This window comes from Chaetura pelagica, unplaced genomic scaffold, assembly GCF_000747805.2.
Source record: "Chaetura pelagica isolate M959 unplaced genomic scaffold, ChaPel_1.0 scaffold90, whole genome shotgun sequence".
Lineage (NCBI taxonomy): Eukaryota > Metazoa > Chordata > Aves > Apodiformes > Apodidae > Chaetura > Chaetura pelagica.
This window is the reverse complement of record NW_009953496.1, coordinates 1,838,701-1,857,379: the sequence shown is the minus strand read 5'-3', so window position 1 is coordinate 1,857,379 and position 18,679 is coordinate 1,838,701. Positions and strand designations below refer to the sequence as shown.

Sequence of the window (18,679 nt, the reverse complement as noted above, 5' to 3'; positions counted from 1 at the left end):
CTCCAAAATCCAGAAGATGCAGAGTGCCCCACTTTCCTAGAAACACTTCATAAGGGTTTTCCATCTATATAGCCAACAATCATCAAACCAGAAGACCTGGGAGCACAATTCATTTGGGTTTGTACGCTTTAATATGTCAGTATGTATTTATGTGTCATAAATCAATGTATACAGGCAAGCATCCAGGGTAGCTTGGAAGAGGAAGCAGGATAGCTGTGTTATCAGGTCACTCTAGGCTATAGGGGAATTATTCCAGGAAAAGCAGTATACTCATACAGTTGCTATACTACTGCTACCTGAGTCTGCTTCTTCGGTTCCAGGTGGGACTGCGTTATGTCAGACAGAAATATTTCTTAGCTAATTTTGAAAACCCATTCTTGAATCTCAAGTAGGATTATTCATTACTTTAATAATGAATCCCCTGCTTCACTAATGTCAGTGCTCCAAAGTCAGTTTTTACCAGCTGAACATCTGGGCCACATGAACTATCAAAAATCATAGATTATATAGGACAAAAGCTTCTGCAGTGTATCCATTGGCATGCACAGTGTTGGACAGGCCAACTTTTTATCATGTGGGAGAACTTCCTTAACGTTTTCCAGTGGGAAATGCTCTGTCATTATCAGAAATTGTTATACAAATTTAACAGTTCCAATTAAAATTTTAATTTAGAGAGTTGTTCAGTTCCAGGGTAGAAGGAGAAAGCACAATCAGCACCACAACAGATGCACAGTAAGTGCCTGAAGGGGAAGCTGGAAGGCTCAGGTGCAAATCCCCACTTTGCGTATTTCCCTGCATAAAACCTCAACTAGGTCTTTGTTTTATTCCAGTGGGAAATACTGAAAAGTCAGGATGGGAAAAACCTTTTTTGCCCAGCTCCCCATCTGCAGTTTCTCCAGCTTAATTATTCATTATGTCTGAGCGGCTGCTTTAAAATCCAATAGGGGCTTTATAGGGTACAAGAACAGAGTGTCAAATTTTCATACCCAATGAAAGCTGGAAGACATGATGGAGTAGTATTTTAGTAATTAGCTGCAACACATTTGACAGCCAGATTCAAATCACAGCTTGATAGAAATGCAGGTAATAGAAAGAATTTTCCTGAAACTTTATCAATGTAGCTCTACCACTGAAGGCAACATTAAGTTCCACTTGAAAAGCTGTAATTTGTCCACATCTGTAAGCGCATTAGCACCACTCTTTCCACTGCTTCACGAAGTGCTTAGGACTGGAGTTGGCCACACTTCCAGTGGGCTTTTTTCAACATTTTTTAAGTCATTCCCTTGTTATGGTCTCAGTTATCCACCTGCTGCATGTTCTATCCTCCTTGTGACTGCTCTCCTGATACCTACTTTTGATGTAGCGTTCAGTACCACACTGGCAAGGTTCATTCAGTACAGTAGTGCCTTCGCCATTCCCACAACTGTCAGAAACTAAGCACACATACGATGGTTAACAGGTTTGGTTATTTTTTTCTCTGTGTTTTCTTTGAATTTCTAAAGCTGTGGTACTTCACACAGAGGATGAAACAATATTCATTTTAACTAGGCTTCTCTGCAGACCAGCATATAACAAAACTGGCAGAATTCCTAGGTATGATGTTCCCCAGCAGAATAATAAGGCTTCAGCTGACAGATGACAAATTAATTATCTCAGGCAGTATTTTTTTGTTGGAAAAGGTAAGCAGATAAGGAAGGAAAGCAATTAATCCTGTTTAGACTGCTACAGTCTTCATTGAACATTGTCAGAGTTCCTCTTGACTGGGCATAAGAGGGACTTCCAAGAGGTTTTACTCATAGACTGATGTGACATCTTCTTGAGACTGCTGTTTCCAAAGAGGGAACTTGCATGACAGTGTTAAACTAGATACTTACCCTTGAAGATGCTGTGCACTCATCATAATTTGTCAACATGGGAAACAGACCACTAGGGACTACATGTACCTAGTCACCTACTTCTGTCTTCAGGCAATGACAGTTCGTCACTTCATTTTTATGAATATGCTCACTCCCTGCCCATCTCCTCCAGTCATTTCTGTTTATTCGGGCTGGAAATTGAAAAGCAACAGAAATTATGAGATCACGTCTAGATGGTACCTAGAGACCTAATCTAAAACAATTAACACATCTCTGGGTGCACCTTCACTTTAGTTTGGATCAGGAGCACACCTGTGAACAGAGTTTACTGATCATCCCCACTTATTGTGCTTTTATTCATGCAGGGGAGTGCTCTTTCAGATGTAACACAGTTGGCAGCTGCACTTCAAAGGCACATCCAACATCCTCCAACTGCTAATGAAATGTGCAGCAGTCACATACCTCCACAGCACCAACTCTCCTGTTCAAGAAGGCTGCAGTACCTGTTAATGTAGACAAAAGCTCAGACAGTTGACTCTAGGAGAGAATTAAAGCACTGAAACTAATTGGAATGAGACACCAACCTACTTAGGGATAAATAGTTGTTTTCTGTCACATCCCTTTTCTGCTGGCTAGCTGAGCTGGGCTCTGAGGATCCCTTTTGTAGACTCTTGTTCTTCCCTGGATGCGGATCCTGAGGATCCCTTTTGTAGGCTCCTATTCATCCCTCCATGTGAGCTGAGGCTGAATCTACTGCCAGGTTCAGAGTCCATCAGGTGACACACTGTCTGGGAGCCAGCAACTTTGTAATACCCAGAGAAGGTGTGCCACCCGGCAGTACTGCAACAAAGAAGTAGCAGTTACTTCCTTCAAAAACTACTTACCTTCAGAAACTGGAAGTTAAATCCTAGAATATTTGAGAAATTACTCTCCTTGTTTATATGCCTCAAGTTTAACTGTAGATAAATGAAGAGCTTTTTACTCCATCCACTAGGTGGTGTAATTTGTCTTTCTGTCAAATACACCCCCTAATCCTTCATTCAAGATGGGGCCACAAAACACAATATGAAAAGTGAAACGGGAATCTGGTCTACAGGAGTAACTATCAGGTCATGCCACTTTGGCATTCTCTATGATTCTTTTAAAAAGCTTAAGTTGGGAAAGGATAACTTACCTTTAGAACAACCTGAGATCCATAAAGGAATGGAAGGAGGAACTTGAAAGAAAAACACCATGGGTGTCCTCTATATCTGCTTACCCCCATGTGCTATCACAGAATCACAGGATCTTAGGGGTTGGAAGGGACCTCGAAAGATCATCTAGTCCACCCCCCCTGCCAGAGCAGGGTCACCCAGAGCACATCACACAGGAACGTGTCCAGGTGGGTTTTGAATGTCTCTAGCAAAGGAGACTCCACAACCTCTCTGGGCAGCCTGTTCCAGTGCTCTGTCACTCTCACAGGAAAGAAGTTTTTTCTGATGTTTACAAGGAACCTCCTATGTTCCAGTTTGCACCCATTGCCCCTTGTCCTATCACTGGACATTACTGTAAAAAGCCTGGCTCTGTCCTCCTGACACTCCCCCTTAACATATTTGCAAACACTGGTGAGGTTCACCCCTCAGACTCCTCCTCTCCAAGCAAGAGACCCAGCTCCTTCAGCCTTTCCTCATAAGGGAGATGTTCCACTCCCTTAATAATTTTTGTGGCTCTGCTCTGGACTCTTTTCAAGCAGTTCCCTGTCCTTGAACCGAGGGGCCCAGAACCGGACACAATATTCCAGACGCCACCTCACCAAGACAGAATAGAGGGGGAGGAGAACCTCCCTTGACCTACCAACCACACCCTAATACACCCCAGGATGCCATTGGCCTTCTTGGCTACAAGGGCACATTGCTGGCTCAAGGTATTCCTCCTGTCCACCAGGACTCCCAGGGCCCTTTCTCCTACACTGCTCTCCAGCACGTCAGCCCCCAATCTGTGCTGGTACACAGGGTTGTTCTCCCCCAGATGCAAGATTCTACACTTGCCCTTGTTGATTTTCATCAAGTTCTATCACGTTATTAATGTGATTTACTCATGTTTTTTCCACAGTGCAACATTCCTAGAAGCTCTCTTCCTGGTTTATGTCTGAATTAAAAGATGAGGCAGTCAAACATACTCCTGGATCCTCCTCAGCCAGTTCTGCTTGTGCTTGCACGAGTATAGCTACACACAGGAGAAGCAGAGAATGCTAGCCTGCATTACAGGGTGTATTTTGGAGGATATACCCTGGCTAAATCTAACTCAGGTGGATACATTCCTCTGGCTGAAACAAAAACAACTCCTTTGGCTGAGGCCACCCAACTCCTGCCTTCAGTTGAAGTTCTGATTAAAAACCAGTATGTCTGAATCACAGCTTGCTATTTAGACATTTATTGGTTATACTCACTAAATAACATCTACTGACACACACAGAAAAAATATAAAAGTCTAGGAAGCAAGATGCCAAACAAGCAATCAGCAGCTTCCTAGAGTTCTATGGCTATTAATCTGCCATGTGGATCAGCTCTCCCTGACGTTTAGCAATAAAGAAGTACTTACTGGAAGAATACAACTAGATAATTTTTATAAGGCTTCCAGGATGTCTGGTATGTATGAAGCTCAAACAGAACTCAGGAGCAAACCAGAATGAGGAAAGAGACAGTTGTTCAAAGTACAAGACTGAATTGAAAAAAACCCATCTGGCAAATAGAAGGAAGCTCAGCTATTCTATTAGCTGCAATTTCCCTTACGCTATCTGCCTACAACTTTACTTGCTTGCCCTTGCAGAAGAGATACTGGTAACACAGGCATTTTAAAATGAACAAATGCACAAGAAACATAACCAAGAAACACATCCAACACAGAGGGATTCATCAGCTTTTATCACTGAAACTTTCTGATACTTCCTCACAGTCACATTCTCTACAGAACCCACGTTAATTCAAGTTATTTACATATTCAGATATATTTGAGATCAGTCAGAGCAGACAGCTCTAAAAAGTTGACATGCCCACCATACCTTCTCCAAGCAGACTCTAAAATACAGGACTTTGTCCTGAGCATTATTACCGGCATTTCTAAACAGTAGTGTCACTGGAGGATTTGTTTCTGAATGCAAATTTAACAAACCAACCACTTCCTCCACAGGTAACTGATGCATGACAAATCTGAGATATTTGCATCTACAGTTGTGAAGACTTAAGAAAATTTGTCCAGAAATATTTTGCTAAGTATTTCAAGCTTGGGTGGAAACAAAACCTTAAAATTTCTCAATTGCTACAGTAAACCCCTTAATCTCATAAAAATAAACAGTTAGCAATTGGATTGGTCTCGTAACTACTTCTACAGCTGCAGTTACTCTGGAATATTATGTAGAGTAGGGTCTTATATGGTATAACATGGACCCAAGGTTCCAAAAGTATAGCTCTTGATGTGACAGAAAAATGGGTGAAGGTCCTTCTCAGTTATACACACTAAATAAATGGACACATTAAAATTATAATCTTGTGCACACATTTAACCACAAGAGGAATTGTTTGTGCAGCTGTAAATTCATACATGTTCTAATCTTCACATTAAGTACTAGACTGCTCTTTGAAAACTAGAAACCTGAGAAACACCATGACAAGTGCATGTTTACCTGTGCTGCACAGAGAATGTTTATGCTGTTTTAACTAGTTATGCTGATCAGTTTAAACCTAATTTATCATCTGCTTCAAAGTCTCGTACCAGGGGACTGCTTTATAACAGTACCAATGTACATAGTTCAATCATAAGAAAAAAAACTTAAAAATTTACATGATGGAGGTTTGTGTTCCATCAAGTCATATTCATGCTGTTCTTAGAATATGCCCCGAAACAGAGGTGGGTTTAATGGGTTAAGAAGGAAAAAGAAACTTGGCACAGGGAGATACCTAATACTGGCACTGTATCAACAACATAACTGCATTCCAGTCTCAGCAAATGTGGCTTTTTCAGATTTCAGTTTGCAAATTGTGACAGCAGATGGTTGAATCCTGCCCCCATACAAATCCCATGCCTGAAATGGCATTTGCCTACATTTACCCACCCTGAGAAAAGAAACTTGGATTTCCAAAGAACTGAGTAACTTCTATTCCCACATTCAGGGATGGCTGTTACTGAGGGTACAGGACACTTGAAACAACAGTTAAGTACCTAGCCAGTACTACATAGCCAAGAGACTTTTATTTAGATGTGGAAGGAAAACATGTTTACAAGAAGAAAGATCTAGGGAGATTTATTGCTTTCCTGAAATTCAGATCAGTCCAACCGGCTCTCTGTCAGCATGTCAGTGCTTGAGCAAAAGAATGAGCAGGTTCTTTAAATCACAGGCTAAAGTCAGTATCAGCATACATTTCACAGAGGCTTCATATCCATGTTGCTTCCCGATTGATACAATCTGTGTATGAGGAGTAATCCAAATATTGGATTGCACAGATTTGGCAGATCTTGCACCCCTCTTCACAGACAATGGTTTTGTCATAACTCACAATGAAGTTACTGTAATATTTCTCAAATAATGTGCTGTGTGGCATAGACAACTGCTTGGCCATTGCATATAGGCTTTCTGGCTTCAAGTCTTCAATGCCGTAAGCTTTAGTCAGAATGTATTCTAATTTCCAGTTTGATTCATTTTTCTTGTTGGCATCTCTGAGGTCCAAGTAAAACTGCCAAAGATCCTACAGTTAAAAGAAGAAAAAAAAATAGGCACGGCTGTATTGCTTTCTTCCCTGCTTCATTAAGTCTCTAGAGTGATACATTGATTAGGAAGCTGTCACTCCTCATTATTCACAACTGAATAGAAGGTCACGTCCCACCCCAAGAGCTGGGCTTACACCCAAAGCTGGTACTTGCAGTGCAGTAATGGTGGGGGGATGGGGAGGAGAAGAAAAGGAGTCTCAAAAGGCAGCAGGGGCAGTGTTAGAGGTCCTTCCAAGTCCAAACAGTAAACCAAACTCCACTGTACTTGTGCATGCTCTAGCACTGGGGCAAAGGGCTGAGAACCAGAAGCTTCTTTTCTGCCAACACCGCTTGAAGGGCAGAATGGACAAAAAAAGAACTGCCCAGGGAGAATTTAAGGGAAAGGAAGAGATGGAGATGCAGGAGTGGTATCTTCACAAGAAACAAGCAGCCTATACTAGCATAGGTCTCCAAAGAGAAACCCCAGTCATGGTCAAGCTGCAGGACGCATTGTCACTGACCGAGATCGAGATTCTACACTGAACTACAGAGAGAATATTCAAGTCATTCAAAGCCAAAATAATTATATGGGATTGACTTTATCTCCGAAAGCCACACGAGACTACAGAATAGAAGTATTATACTTCTTCCCTTCTAAATTTATCTACCATTTCTTATAAAAAATTATAAACTCTACATAGGAAGGCGCATAATTATGAAAGAGATCACATGGGTTAAAACTGCTTTTCTTCATCTGCTTTTCTACACCTTTTAGAAGCATTCCATGGACTGCATCTCAAAGCTTAGGCAATCACCAGCAAACAACATTGTTATGTAAACAAGTCCAGGACTTTTCCACTGTTGCAGAACTCCCTGAAAATAGTTTTAGGGTTCTGCCCAGAACATTTCAGATTGTCTTTGATTCTAAGTAGTAAGAATATCCATACAGAAGAAGTATTGGGTAGTCCTGCAGGCACAGGAAAAACTGACCCAAGTTCACTTTCAGATTTCCTTTCCTCTGCTCAGAAAGAAAAATAAGAGTAAGCACCCAAATTCCACCAAGAACCCTAAAACAACAAAGGCTGACATCTCATTGTAATTTTTGATGCTATATTTAAAGTCTTAAACAATGCTTTATAATACTTACCAGCAAGCTATAATCAAGAAGATCATATTGATACAACCTAACACCAGGGTTATTAGACTCCATTTGCCATACATTCTTCACTGGGGTTACAGCAGGTGCTACAAACAAGGAATTCACTGGCTTTTCTGCAGGAAGAGGGAAGGTGATGAAACAGTTTCCTTTCAAAAATGTATTTCTCAAACAAATGTTTTTGTAGAGAACCAACGCAGCAAGAACCAGTGGGACTGGCTTAGGTACACTAGCATTTTTTTTCCCTGGATTAGCTCTGTCCCTATGAACACCTTCTATAATTCCACTGGATAGACCAAAACCTGTGTTAAATACCACAGTGCCCGTTCCTGTGTTAATTTTGTCTATACTAGAGGCCTCCCACCAGTGCAACTACCTGTTCAAAATGGTCTTGCCTACATGCAAGGTCTCCGTTTTTTTTGTATTTCTACTGAAGAAATATGAAAAACTTTTAGATGTTGTCTCCATGATACATATTCCATGTCATTTTATATGTTGGGTTTTTTTCTTTACGCATTTATGATGTTATTAGGAACACCTGGGTACCATCACTTGATCCTGACTTCATTCACCTAGACTAGACCAGCACATACTATGTGAATACTGATCTTTACAGCAACTGAAACATGAGGATGTACACGGGATTTAATTAGACATAATACAAAGGTAAGTATATTGAGAGCTTCTCAGCTGAACAAATAAGAATCTGCAACTATTCCTTTCTCTGACAACAGCAGTGAAATCACAAGGTTGGTCTCCACGTATGAGCAGAAGCTTTGAAAGCTTGGATATCAGTACATTCTTGTGGAGAAGATAAAACTGAGCTCAGCACACTGGTGTTGGCTACAAGATTACATTCATCTTGAACTGTGAAATTTTGTTAGAGAGGAAAATGGCATGAGTAGAAGACAGCCTAAAACTGCACAGATCAACACAAACAGTATTTAGCTACATGCTGTTTCATTGTTTGAATTTTGTCAAAAGATGCAAAATTATTTTTCAAAGCAGTTACTTGCGCATGCAAACTGTAATGACAAGATAAAATCAGTCTGAAAAACTGGCAACAGAGGTAATGATTTCATGCACAAATGGGCCAAGGTAAAAAATGTGTAGGCATAAGACTGCCTTGAATACCATTTAAAAAAATGTAAAAGCCAGTTCTTCCATTAGGGCTGGATTCCTTTTTCTTTTTACTGGAGATTAATTCCATGATAATGCGATATAAAAAGGTAAATTATTTAGAATATTGTTATTCAGCATTTTGGGCATTTCTTTTACGAGTTCATATAAAACAAAGACAAAAAGCCAATTCATATTTGGGTATTTTACATAAACCAAAGCAACAGAACTCTCACTGTTCTATGGTACAGACACAAATATTTAAGCTCTCAGAGTTCTTCAGTAAGAGATGTTGAGAGTGCTCCATATGGACATCCTCATGCATAAAACTAAGGGATTTCAAAGCAATAAAAAAAAATAATTCAAACCTGGGTGCTTTTCTTGAAGGGAAATTAGCTGATCTAAGAGATGCAACAGGCAGAGAGCCTTTATTTCCCCTGCCTCCTGCTTACCCTTATCTTAATTAACTTTGAAGCAGCAGGGAACTCAGCAGAGAGGCACAGTAATGATGCAGGAAACACAAGAACATAGAGCATGTCTAGGTGGCCTGAGAACATTCTCTCTGACACATTACACAACAGCAACTGGCTAGTATAATTTGCCCGTGTCACTGAGAGAGCAGAGAGGAAAGACTAGAAATTCTTGTCTAGGCATAAGCATTAATTAAAAAAACAAAAAAGGAAGCCTGGGGAGTCTCTTCTGACTTCAACAAAAAAAGACAGTCTGCCTTGCAAGGTTCTCTTTGGAAAAAAACCTGGGACTATGTGAGGCTTGAACTCTTGAAGATAAAAAGCAGTGTTTCCAAATTTCCTTTTTCAATTATTTATTACAAAGGCTGACTGGTAAGAACAGGCAAGAAAGCACTAATTTGCTTTTAATCAGGAAGAAAAAGATGAAGGATTCAACATGCACCATTACCTTCTTCATCCAGGAGTACCATGATACTATCTCTATGTGTATGTCCAAAAAACTGCCCAGCAATAACGCTACTGTATTTGCGAAAAATCGTTACCAGTCTCTCATTGTAATATTCCCTGATAGCTGTAGTATTCCTTGCATATGGCAAGTATCCTATGGGTACATGTCCTATTATATATACCTAAGAAATCAGATACAGAAAGCACAATTAGCATCTTTATTTGAAACTTACACTTTTAGCTCTAACTCATAAATGGCTACCACAATTTGGTAATAAATGCCATTCTGAAAGCTAAAAATCACAACAGTTTGGTAATACAAAACACAAAGAGTAAAAATATTTAAATTCATAATAACAAAAAATAAATAGATTCTTTTCTGGTGAATTCAGTATATTCTTTGGACAAAAGTTCCAATTAACCTATGTGTGATTTTATGACAAAGGAAAATGTGATCAATTATTTTGAATTAAAAAATAAGTTACTATGGCAGGACTTATTATCTGGCATCTCGAGGGAACTGTAAGAGAAACTTATGTTGGAATTTTATAGGGCCTGCATGGTTAGAGAGCCACTAAGAACATGGAAGAACATGAGTTAAAATCCCTCTGAGGTTGAGACATGGTTCCAGCTGCACACACCCTGTAATATGCTGCAGGGTTTTATGCGGAAGGGAAGTCTCTCCTTTCTCCTGACTGTAATATAGCTTTTTTAAAATTACAACACCCTAGCAAAATGTAAACATGTTTCAAATTAAACACCATCCAATCCCCACACCAATCAATCAAATATAAGCCAACAATTTATAACCTTACTTTAAAACCTGAGTATTGTAATCCAATTTATTATAACACTCGAATCTGAGCAACTGCTGCAGCTGGCTAAGTTTTACATCTGACAAACTCCTTTCTGTTTTTGATACTTCTAATTACATCAAAATGTAAAAGAATTATGCTAACTTTTGTCTCATTTTTTGCACATTTTAAAATGGAAAGCTAAGAGTAAAAAGAATCAGAAATAAAAGTGAAAGTATTAAGCATTCTCCTCCTGGCTTCTACAGTATTTTACATCATCGGAAATAAAAGGTATTTTACCGTATAACTTGAGAAACTGCATTCAACTCTATTATTACTTTTTGTCACACAGTGTGCATATTCAAGGAAGAATTATTTAAAAATGAATTACTGATTTTGCAGTAGCTTTGGCAGCATTAATATTCTTCTAGAATCATGTTTATATTTTTTTGTCTCTACTTCTTACTGCTTTTTTTTTTCTTTTCAAAGTTTAAACATATAATGCGGATGGGTTCTGTTCACAGCCCTTACCTTTTCATTCTTTTGCAAAGAGGTTTCTAGTACTCCCTCCAGCCAGGCAAACTGGTGGGCTGGGTCAGTGATATTCACAGTTACACTGTTGGGGCCGTAATACAAATTTGTGTTCAGACTGATTATCCTGAGTGGTTGAGAGCTACCACTGGATCCAAACAGCTGTGTGTAGAAGCCACCTGTGAAAATAAGACCAAGATCATCTGAAAAATGAAAGGCTTCAAAGCACAACTTTAGAATTAATGTACAGCACTGAAAAAATATAGCCTTACTCTTTCTAACAAAATAGAATACGGCGTGTCTATTCAAGCCTTATCAAAACAGAAAATCTTTACATTTTGTTTTCAGCAACATTCTAGAAGAAGTTGACACTGAACTTTTTATGAATTCTTGCCTTTAATTGTCTTTGTGTTTATTTGCCAGTTCTCAGATGCAATTATCCAACTGACACACAAAAAGTGCCCTGTAACATTTCTTCCACACTGCGAAATGCAGTAATTGATAATAAGTCCATTCTTCCTGAAATACTGAAAACATACAGGTTCCTCCAGGAAGAACTGTTTGAGTTTAGTAGACCTATACTTTGAAAGTCATGTCAATTGAGACTGGAATCTAACGAAAAGTAAAGACCATGTTTTTAATCCAAGTTCCTAAAACTCCCCATGACATATGAAGCTTCTTCAATGGGTGCAATTTTATAGTTCATGGACTTCAGTGGAGCCATAGTAACAGAACTATAACAATATACCTTAACTTAAAGTCTGTCCCTTTGAGTTTTATTTTTCTTATTAAGAGTTTCTGCTTCCACTCTTACCCAGAGTTCCTTCTCATTCAGGACACAAAAACACAAATTAAACTTCAAAATCCCTAATGTTTGAGTGGATTGGAAACTGGGTTGAAATTTTCAGTCCTTTGCTAAAAAGAAAAATCTTAATTAGGATATAAATATTCTCCCAGTTTAGTAAGTTAGACACAAATATGATCCAATTAATTGTATCATCACCAATAATCACATGCCTATGCAATGTGAAATATTGAATACATACAGGATCAAAACAGAAACAAAATTTCATCAATTTTTTACAATCAAACTTATGTCTTCTTGAGCATCTTATGCCTTTATCTAAAAAGTATTATGAGGTCTTGAAGGCAGTATTTCACATGCGTTGGTACAAAGCCAGTAATACTGTACGTGTTACAAGAAGCAGTAATTACTGCATCAGAAGAGAATAAACGTACCCTGAAGATATGCACTGCTATTCAAATTGACAAGTAACTTCTTCCAGTAGAAGAATTAAAGATAATCCATTGTGTTGATTCACCCTACAAGACTTAGCTAAACAAATGGGACAAATCTATGGAAACATGAGTTCATTAAGCCCTAGCTTTACAATGCATTACTGGCACCTTTTACCTTTTCTGAAGGTACTGATTGCTTCATCAGTTAGCCAAGGCTTCCAGAAATCTGCTACAGCATTGTAAACTTCACTGGTAGTTACAGGAAGCTGATCCTGTGAGAGAGCAGAACCTGCCTAAGTCCTACTATTCAGACAAACAGACACAAAAGTCACTAAATCACTCCTCCTGCCCTCTTGCATAACACGTAAGCACAATGAGTCAGAATCAGGAGGAACTCAAGAAAAGAAAAAAATAGGAAGAACTCAAGAAAGGAAAAAAAAAACAAACTTCTGAACATCCAGTATTGTTGATCAGGAACAAATGCCTGAACTTAGTCAGAACTGATAGTGTGGCCTTGTTAATGCATTGATAAGCTAATGCCAGAAATATTTCAAACCTTAGGAGCACAGTAGAGTGGAAAACCATGCACCTTGCAAAATTAATAAATATACAAACTAAAGAGTCAGAGTCTAAAAATAAAGTCTCTTGGAGAAAATGCTTGAACATAAGCTTCTTCTTTAGAAGGTGAATTTTTCAAGCAAGTTGGAGTTCATAGTAGCTTCCCCAAACTCCACTACAGCCCTCAGAAACAGGCCAGTGAACTTCACAAGTATTTCCAAGATATCCTGTAGTTCTAGTAACAAAGCATTTAAATAATAAAAAAGCTTTGTCAATGTTTTCTCCCACCGACTCTAATTAGGACTGTAGTACCCTTCAGTCTAAGCCAAGCCATGCCCAAGTGCCACGCCTGGTAAGAGCCATGTTCTCATTGATGCCTGACAGGAAGATTCCAGCCTGTCCTTGCCTTTCCTAAAACATCTGCTTGGACTTTTAGTGCTAGAAGAAAAAAAGAGAGGTCAAAAAATAGGAGAAGTACTACAGTGCATGTTTTCTTAAACATGAAATTTGACCTTTTTAAGATCTTTGAAACTAAACCTAATTAGCATCTTGGGGACTAAGTCTCTGTCTAGAAGTAGTGCAATCAGAAGTCTGTTCAGACATTTGTTGCTTGCAGTGCACAAATACCAGTTATTAAGAAAGCTTTGAGCCATATGAGCTTGGCCAGAGTTAACAGTCACTAACAAACACAGCAAAACCTGATCTCAGATAAGACGCAATGCTATGGACTGGAGGTGGTTTGGAACAAGGCAAGTCAGTGCTCTGTGAACTTGCGGCTTATACAGCAGTTAGGGAGTTTGTTTTAAGCAGGGGCAAGGATGTGAAACAAGACCAGGCAGAAAGACTGAAGTCATAACATACAATCTGAAAGGCACTCCAATGCTTGATTAATCTGAGTAGTATTTTTAATAGGCTCTGAAAGAAAAATCACCCAAGACCATTAAATTGTTAGGACAGGTCAGAACAAAACAGAAAGCAGTAACATTTTTGGTGCATGGTGAGCATGCAGCTTTTACATCTGCTCTGGAACAGCTACGGTGTGTAGCCTGCTCCACACTACTCCCAGTCTCCAGGACATTTGCCAAGCATGTCCATATGAAAAACAGAAATGCAATCAAGAGCAGGAAAAACTCCAACAACATGAAATGACCCCACAGTGGAGAATTTCTGGTCCTCCACTGATGGTCTTTTTCAAACAGTAACAGGAAAGCATGCCAGTTCTGCACATGGATGAAGCCTGCCATTTCACAGCAAAGTACCACAGAAACTCTCCTGTGTGGTTTTGTGCAGAGAAAACTAGAACAGTTATTCCAACCAGCAGCCTGCTTCAAAATACTATTTGCTGCCCACCTGACCCTCCTGATCATCTTTTTTCTATCTTCAGATTTTTTTACAAGCAAAACCTGTATTTGTTGGAAATGTCACTAAATTATTTGTCTACAAGGTTACTGTATGTTTGGGGTTTCTTTCTTCTATTATCAAAAGAGACTGCTGAATGACAACTATTACAAAATGAAAACAAAATACTAAGTGAAACTTCAGTTAAAGTGTTATTTATCAAAATATGTTACCAGTGGATCTGGTGAACCAACCTGGCCCACTGTCAGTGCATATGACAAGCTGAGGCTGTACTACCAGAGTAAGAACACAAGAGACTGAAATCACATCTTGGTTTGTGCACTCATATATCCAAGATTTGTTTAGCTCGTCTCTCACATTTCCTTTTCCTCTTTCTGAGACAAATCACTATCTCCAGCAATGACACAGGCAATGTTACAATAACCTGTAAGACCAACATATATCCTGATAGGCCTAATGAATAACACAGAAAGCTGGAATAAAAGTCTTGTGTTACTGAATTCCCATTAGGCATTCCAAACAAAATACTTTAGTTGACCTGCTCCACATCCCTTCTGATCCCCTCAGATCCAATGACAGAATCTGCTTCTCAGTCCTGCGTGCTGCCAGATCAACCCACAACATGCTTTAAAGGACACATGAAGCAACTGTTTATTTTTAGCTGTGCCAAGAACAATATTCACAGAACACTGAAAGTAAAAAAGCTGCAATAGAGCACATACCCAGTACATCCAGTACAGTGCCCAATAAGGGGAGAAAAAACATAATTTTTAATACCCTTGGCAAAACTATGAGACATTTCTGTCACTAGTCTGTAAAAAAAATCCAGTTATCTCAGCAGGTTTCCAGTAGGCCTTTCCGTAGGCCTTGAGCCTTATAACAGACTCATAGAACCATCAAGGATGCAATTTCTGCTAGATTCAGTTATTGTACACACATGCATGACTTACATGGCAAGAAAAAATAAATGTGTATTAACTACAATGAGACCTGGTGTTCTAAGCCATGAGAAACAATTAGCAGTAAATTTGCATGACCTCAGGTAATGTAGATTTTACCTGGCATCGATGTTTGCTTGGGTACCTTAACACAGAAAGATGTACTTTTTGTTCTTGATTAGAACTTTTTTTGTAATTTGGAATGCTAACTGGAGAATTCCAGAATATTCTTTCCAGAATAACAGTTATCCAAATTTAATTCTTATTTTTCATGCCTGCTTTCTGAGGGGTTAAGAACACAGTCAACAAGACACATAAACAAATTTCTAACTTGTTTTACCTGTGGCCAGTAGTCATGATTGCCCAAGGCTGGGAAAACCTGAAGATCTGGAAAGAAATGACGAATTGTAGAACTCATATTACCAATGATGCTAATCACCAACTTTGTGGAGAGTTCTTTTACAGGAACATGAGGAGGGCTATCTCTGGAAAAGGAGATGGTTTTATTAACAAAGGCTTATTAGCAACATAAGGAAGGGAAAAAAATTCTGCAAACACATCTACATCATTCTCGATGTAGTACTACTATAGACCCTTTAATTAAAAACATAAATTGCTTGAAATGCTCTCTGTAAAGGCTTAACAACAAAAAAAAGCAAACAAACAAAACAACAAAACCAAAACCAAGCAGGCTAATGCTTATCCTATATTACACATTTATCATAACTAAAATTCCTTAGAAATTAAATTAATTCAACCTCATTGTTTTGAGCTACTGTACCGTTTGGGTTATATACCTTCCGTCACCTGCATAACCTTATCAATTTATTTTTCCCCTTATAACAACACCCTGTAGAAAATTAAGTACAATTAGGTAAGTGAAATAAATTAATCACTTGTCTTTACATGCTCATATTTTATAACACCTTTCCCCCAGCAAAAATAAGTGACAAAATGTATATAACCTTTTCAGCAAAAAAGACCCTGTCATTGATAAACTAGCTCTCACAAATTCTGAAAGATACTAGTATCTCTGATAAATCATCCATTGATGTGTGCCATTGAAAAACAAGTGATGGTTGAATGGAGAATTTTGCTATGCCAGAAGGGTAAATTAATGCTATTTTTAAAATTAATTCCTAGAAAGTAACAGGGCATGGTACTATCAAACTACTCATAGGCCTCCGTTTCACACTTCTTTCTCCAGTCCCACTACTAAGGCACACAAGCCTCACTGGTAACACCTGTGTGTGATAGGCAGTATTATTATGCCCATTTTCTAATGAAGAAGATCTGGCACAGGAAAAGTAAATGTCTTCCTCAGCAGGGGACAACACACATCGAAAATACTGCAATGAGGGGCTGTGAAACCACACGTCCTTTAGAAGAACATGGAGCTCAGTGATAATAGCAATGAAAGAGACAGCATGTACGTTATTATCGCCCCGATAGCCCCTGATCTAGAATTCATACAGGCACAGAACCTGGATTGTAACTTAACACTTTACATATACACACACATACACATTGCTAGATTCTAGTTATATCTTAGAGAACCAAATATAGTTAAAAGGTATTTTCTAAAAAGGGATGTACTTCAGATTTAATGACCTTAAGACCTACAAAATCCAGTACCTCCCATAATAATTAATGCCAGTCAGCTATTCCTCTGATCTTTTTGTTTTTTCTACTTCCCATCCTCCCTGCACCACATCTATTAACTTACATTAACACAATCATGTGATAAATGTCCCAATGAACTATGCAACAATATCCAGAAACAATCAGAGAGATCGAAATCTGTTCCTGAGGTCATATATTCTCACTCAGCCTTTCCCTTTATTAGCCATTCAGACAACTAAAGGGACTATTTAAGAGTAGTCTTTGTGAGATACTGAACTCAGATCTGTTGGTGCAAATATAAACTTGTGAATTACTGCGCTATATGGTTATCCAGCTGTTAAAAGCTTTAACTGAAGAGTGACTTGAACACCTACCCTGTCCAAATCATGAATGAAACCTGCTGTTTTGAATCCTTCATGAACGCAAAGGCTGACAAAATAAGTTCATATGGAGAATCACATAAAAAGTCTCCGAAAGGGCCTGGGTCAGAGGCATTGGCTCCTTTGGAAGAAGAACAAACTTTGGTGCGATCAGGGGTAATGTGGTAAGTCGGATCTAAATGTAGGTCAGATACGTGCCAGAACTGCCCTGTTTTGAGAAAACAAAAGATTAAAGAAAATGAATTATTTGCATTTGAACTGGATATACATGGGTAATGCCAAGTTTATTCCAGTTTGCCTACTGCTGTTCCCCTTTCAAGTTTTGAAAAGGAGAACTTAACAAATTGTTGATTAGCCCACTGATAAGTGTGGGTGAGCTCTGCATTCCTGACAGGACTCCTTCATGTAATCTGCTTAGAAAACCTGAAAACAGAAGCAGAAGTATAGGTTTAAGCTATTGAGCAGGGAAAAAAAAGGAAGCTGGTAGGGACTGGAAAATCAGGTCCTTTTCATGAATAGCGATGTGGAAACTGGAGACTTGAGGTGATAGAAGGACTTCTCCACTCTACCTGAAAAGAGATGGAGTTGCATTTTAATTATTTTTCCAGATCTTCCCTAGCTGGGAGTTACTACAGAAGATCACAGCCTAGAAAAGAAAGGCAAGAAACAGCATGCATGCAAACATTTCAAAGCTCTTCTCCCCAGCAGCCACAGTAGCAAAGAGGCTGAGATTCTCACCATAGAGATGTGTGTCAGCCTTACCTACTCACTACTTTCCAGGGAGACACATTGTCAGCCACTGCTACTTAAGCACTGCAAGGAAAAAGGAGCTGAGAAGTATATGAATATGGTGAACAAGATGAATTAAGCTTGTATCAGACTACCAGCCCTTAAGCTTCATGTAAATAAGAGCAGTTTATCTCTGTCAGTTTGCAAGCACTTGGAAAAGGCACAGGTGTGTATGTGGTGGTACTTGTGAAACCGGGACAGATATACATTGATTTTTCCCAAGGTCACATGCTCATCCCGTGGCAGAGCAGGCACCACGTGAATGGAACCCTGTGGATTTTTATTTCAGGAAGCAAAGGCCAGCACCGATCTTCAAAACGTGCAACACGGTTACTCCTACCAACAGGAGACAGAGAAATGCCCGGACACTGCTGGTCCTGTTTGGTCCGAGGGATGTACGAGTCACAGGGAATGAAAATCCTATGGAAACCATTTTGGTGCCCTCGCAGAGCGTGTGAGTGTGTGTGTGTACGTGTACATGTGTGTGTGACGTGCACACGTGTGTGTACACATCGATCCCACTCAACCTCCCATACCTGAACAGCCACGCTTACTTATCTAGACATCACCTGAAGCTGCAGCAAGCTGGGACAGGGACTAGCACCGCAGCAGCCCATGTGCGGAGAGGGACGGAGAGACACAGGCCCGTACACCCCGGGCGGCCGCCGGGCCCCGCCGGCAGCAGGAGGAGCGGGCGG

At 39.4% G+C, this 18,679-nt stretch overlaps 1 protein-coding gene across 1 annotated transcript in view; it reads right to left on the bottom strand.

The window, feature by feature from the left end:
• Window positions 1-6,081: 6,081 nt before the first annotated feature.
• SMPDL3A (sphingomyelin phosphodiesterase, acid-like 3A) overlaps window positions 6,082-18,679 on the bottom strand; it is a 14,071-nt gene continuing 1,473 nt past the window's right edge. The window contains exons 2-8 of the mRNA XM_009999206.1: window positions 17,187-17,400; window positions 15,530-15,674; window positions 12,510-12,606; window positions 11,096-11,274; window positions 9,772-9,952; window positions 7,726-7,850; window positions 6,082-6,577 (exon numbers count right to left, since the gene is read on the bottom strand). Of these exons, the coding sequence (XP_009997508.1) occupies window positions 6,266-6,577; window positions 7,726-7,850; window positions 9,772-9,952; window positions 11,096-11,274; window positions 12,510-12,606; window positions 15,530-15,674; window positions 17,187-17,400 (1,253 nt within the window). The 3' untranslated portion in view covers window positions 6,082-6,265. The remainder of the gene's footprint in view (window positions 6,578-7,725; window positions 7,851-9,771; window positions 9,953-11,095; window positions 11,275-12,509; window positions 12,607-15,529; window positions 15,675-17,186; window positions 17,401-18,679) is intronic.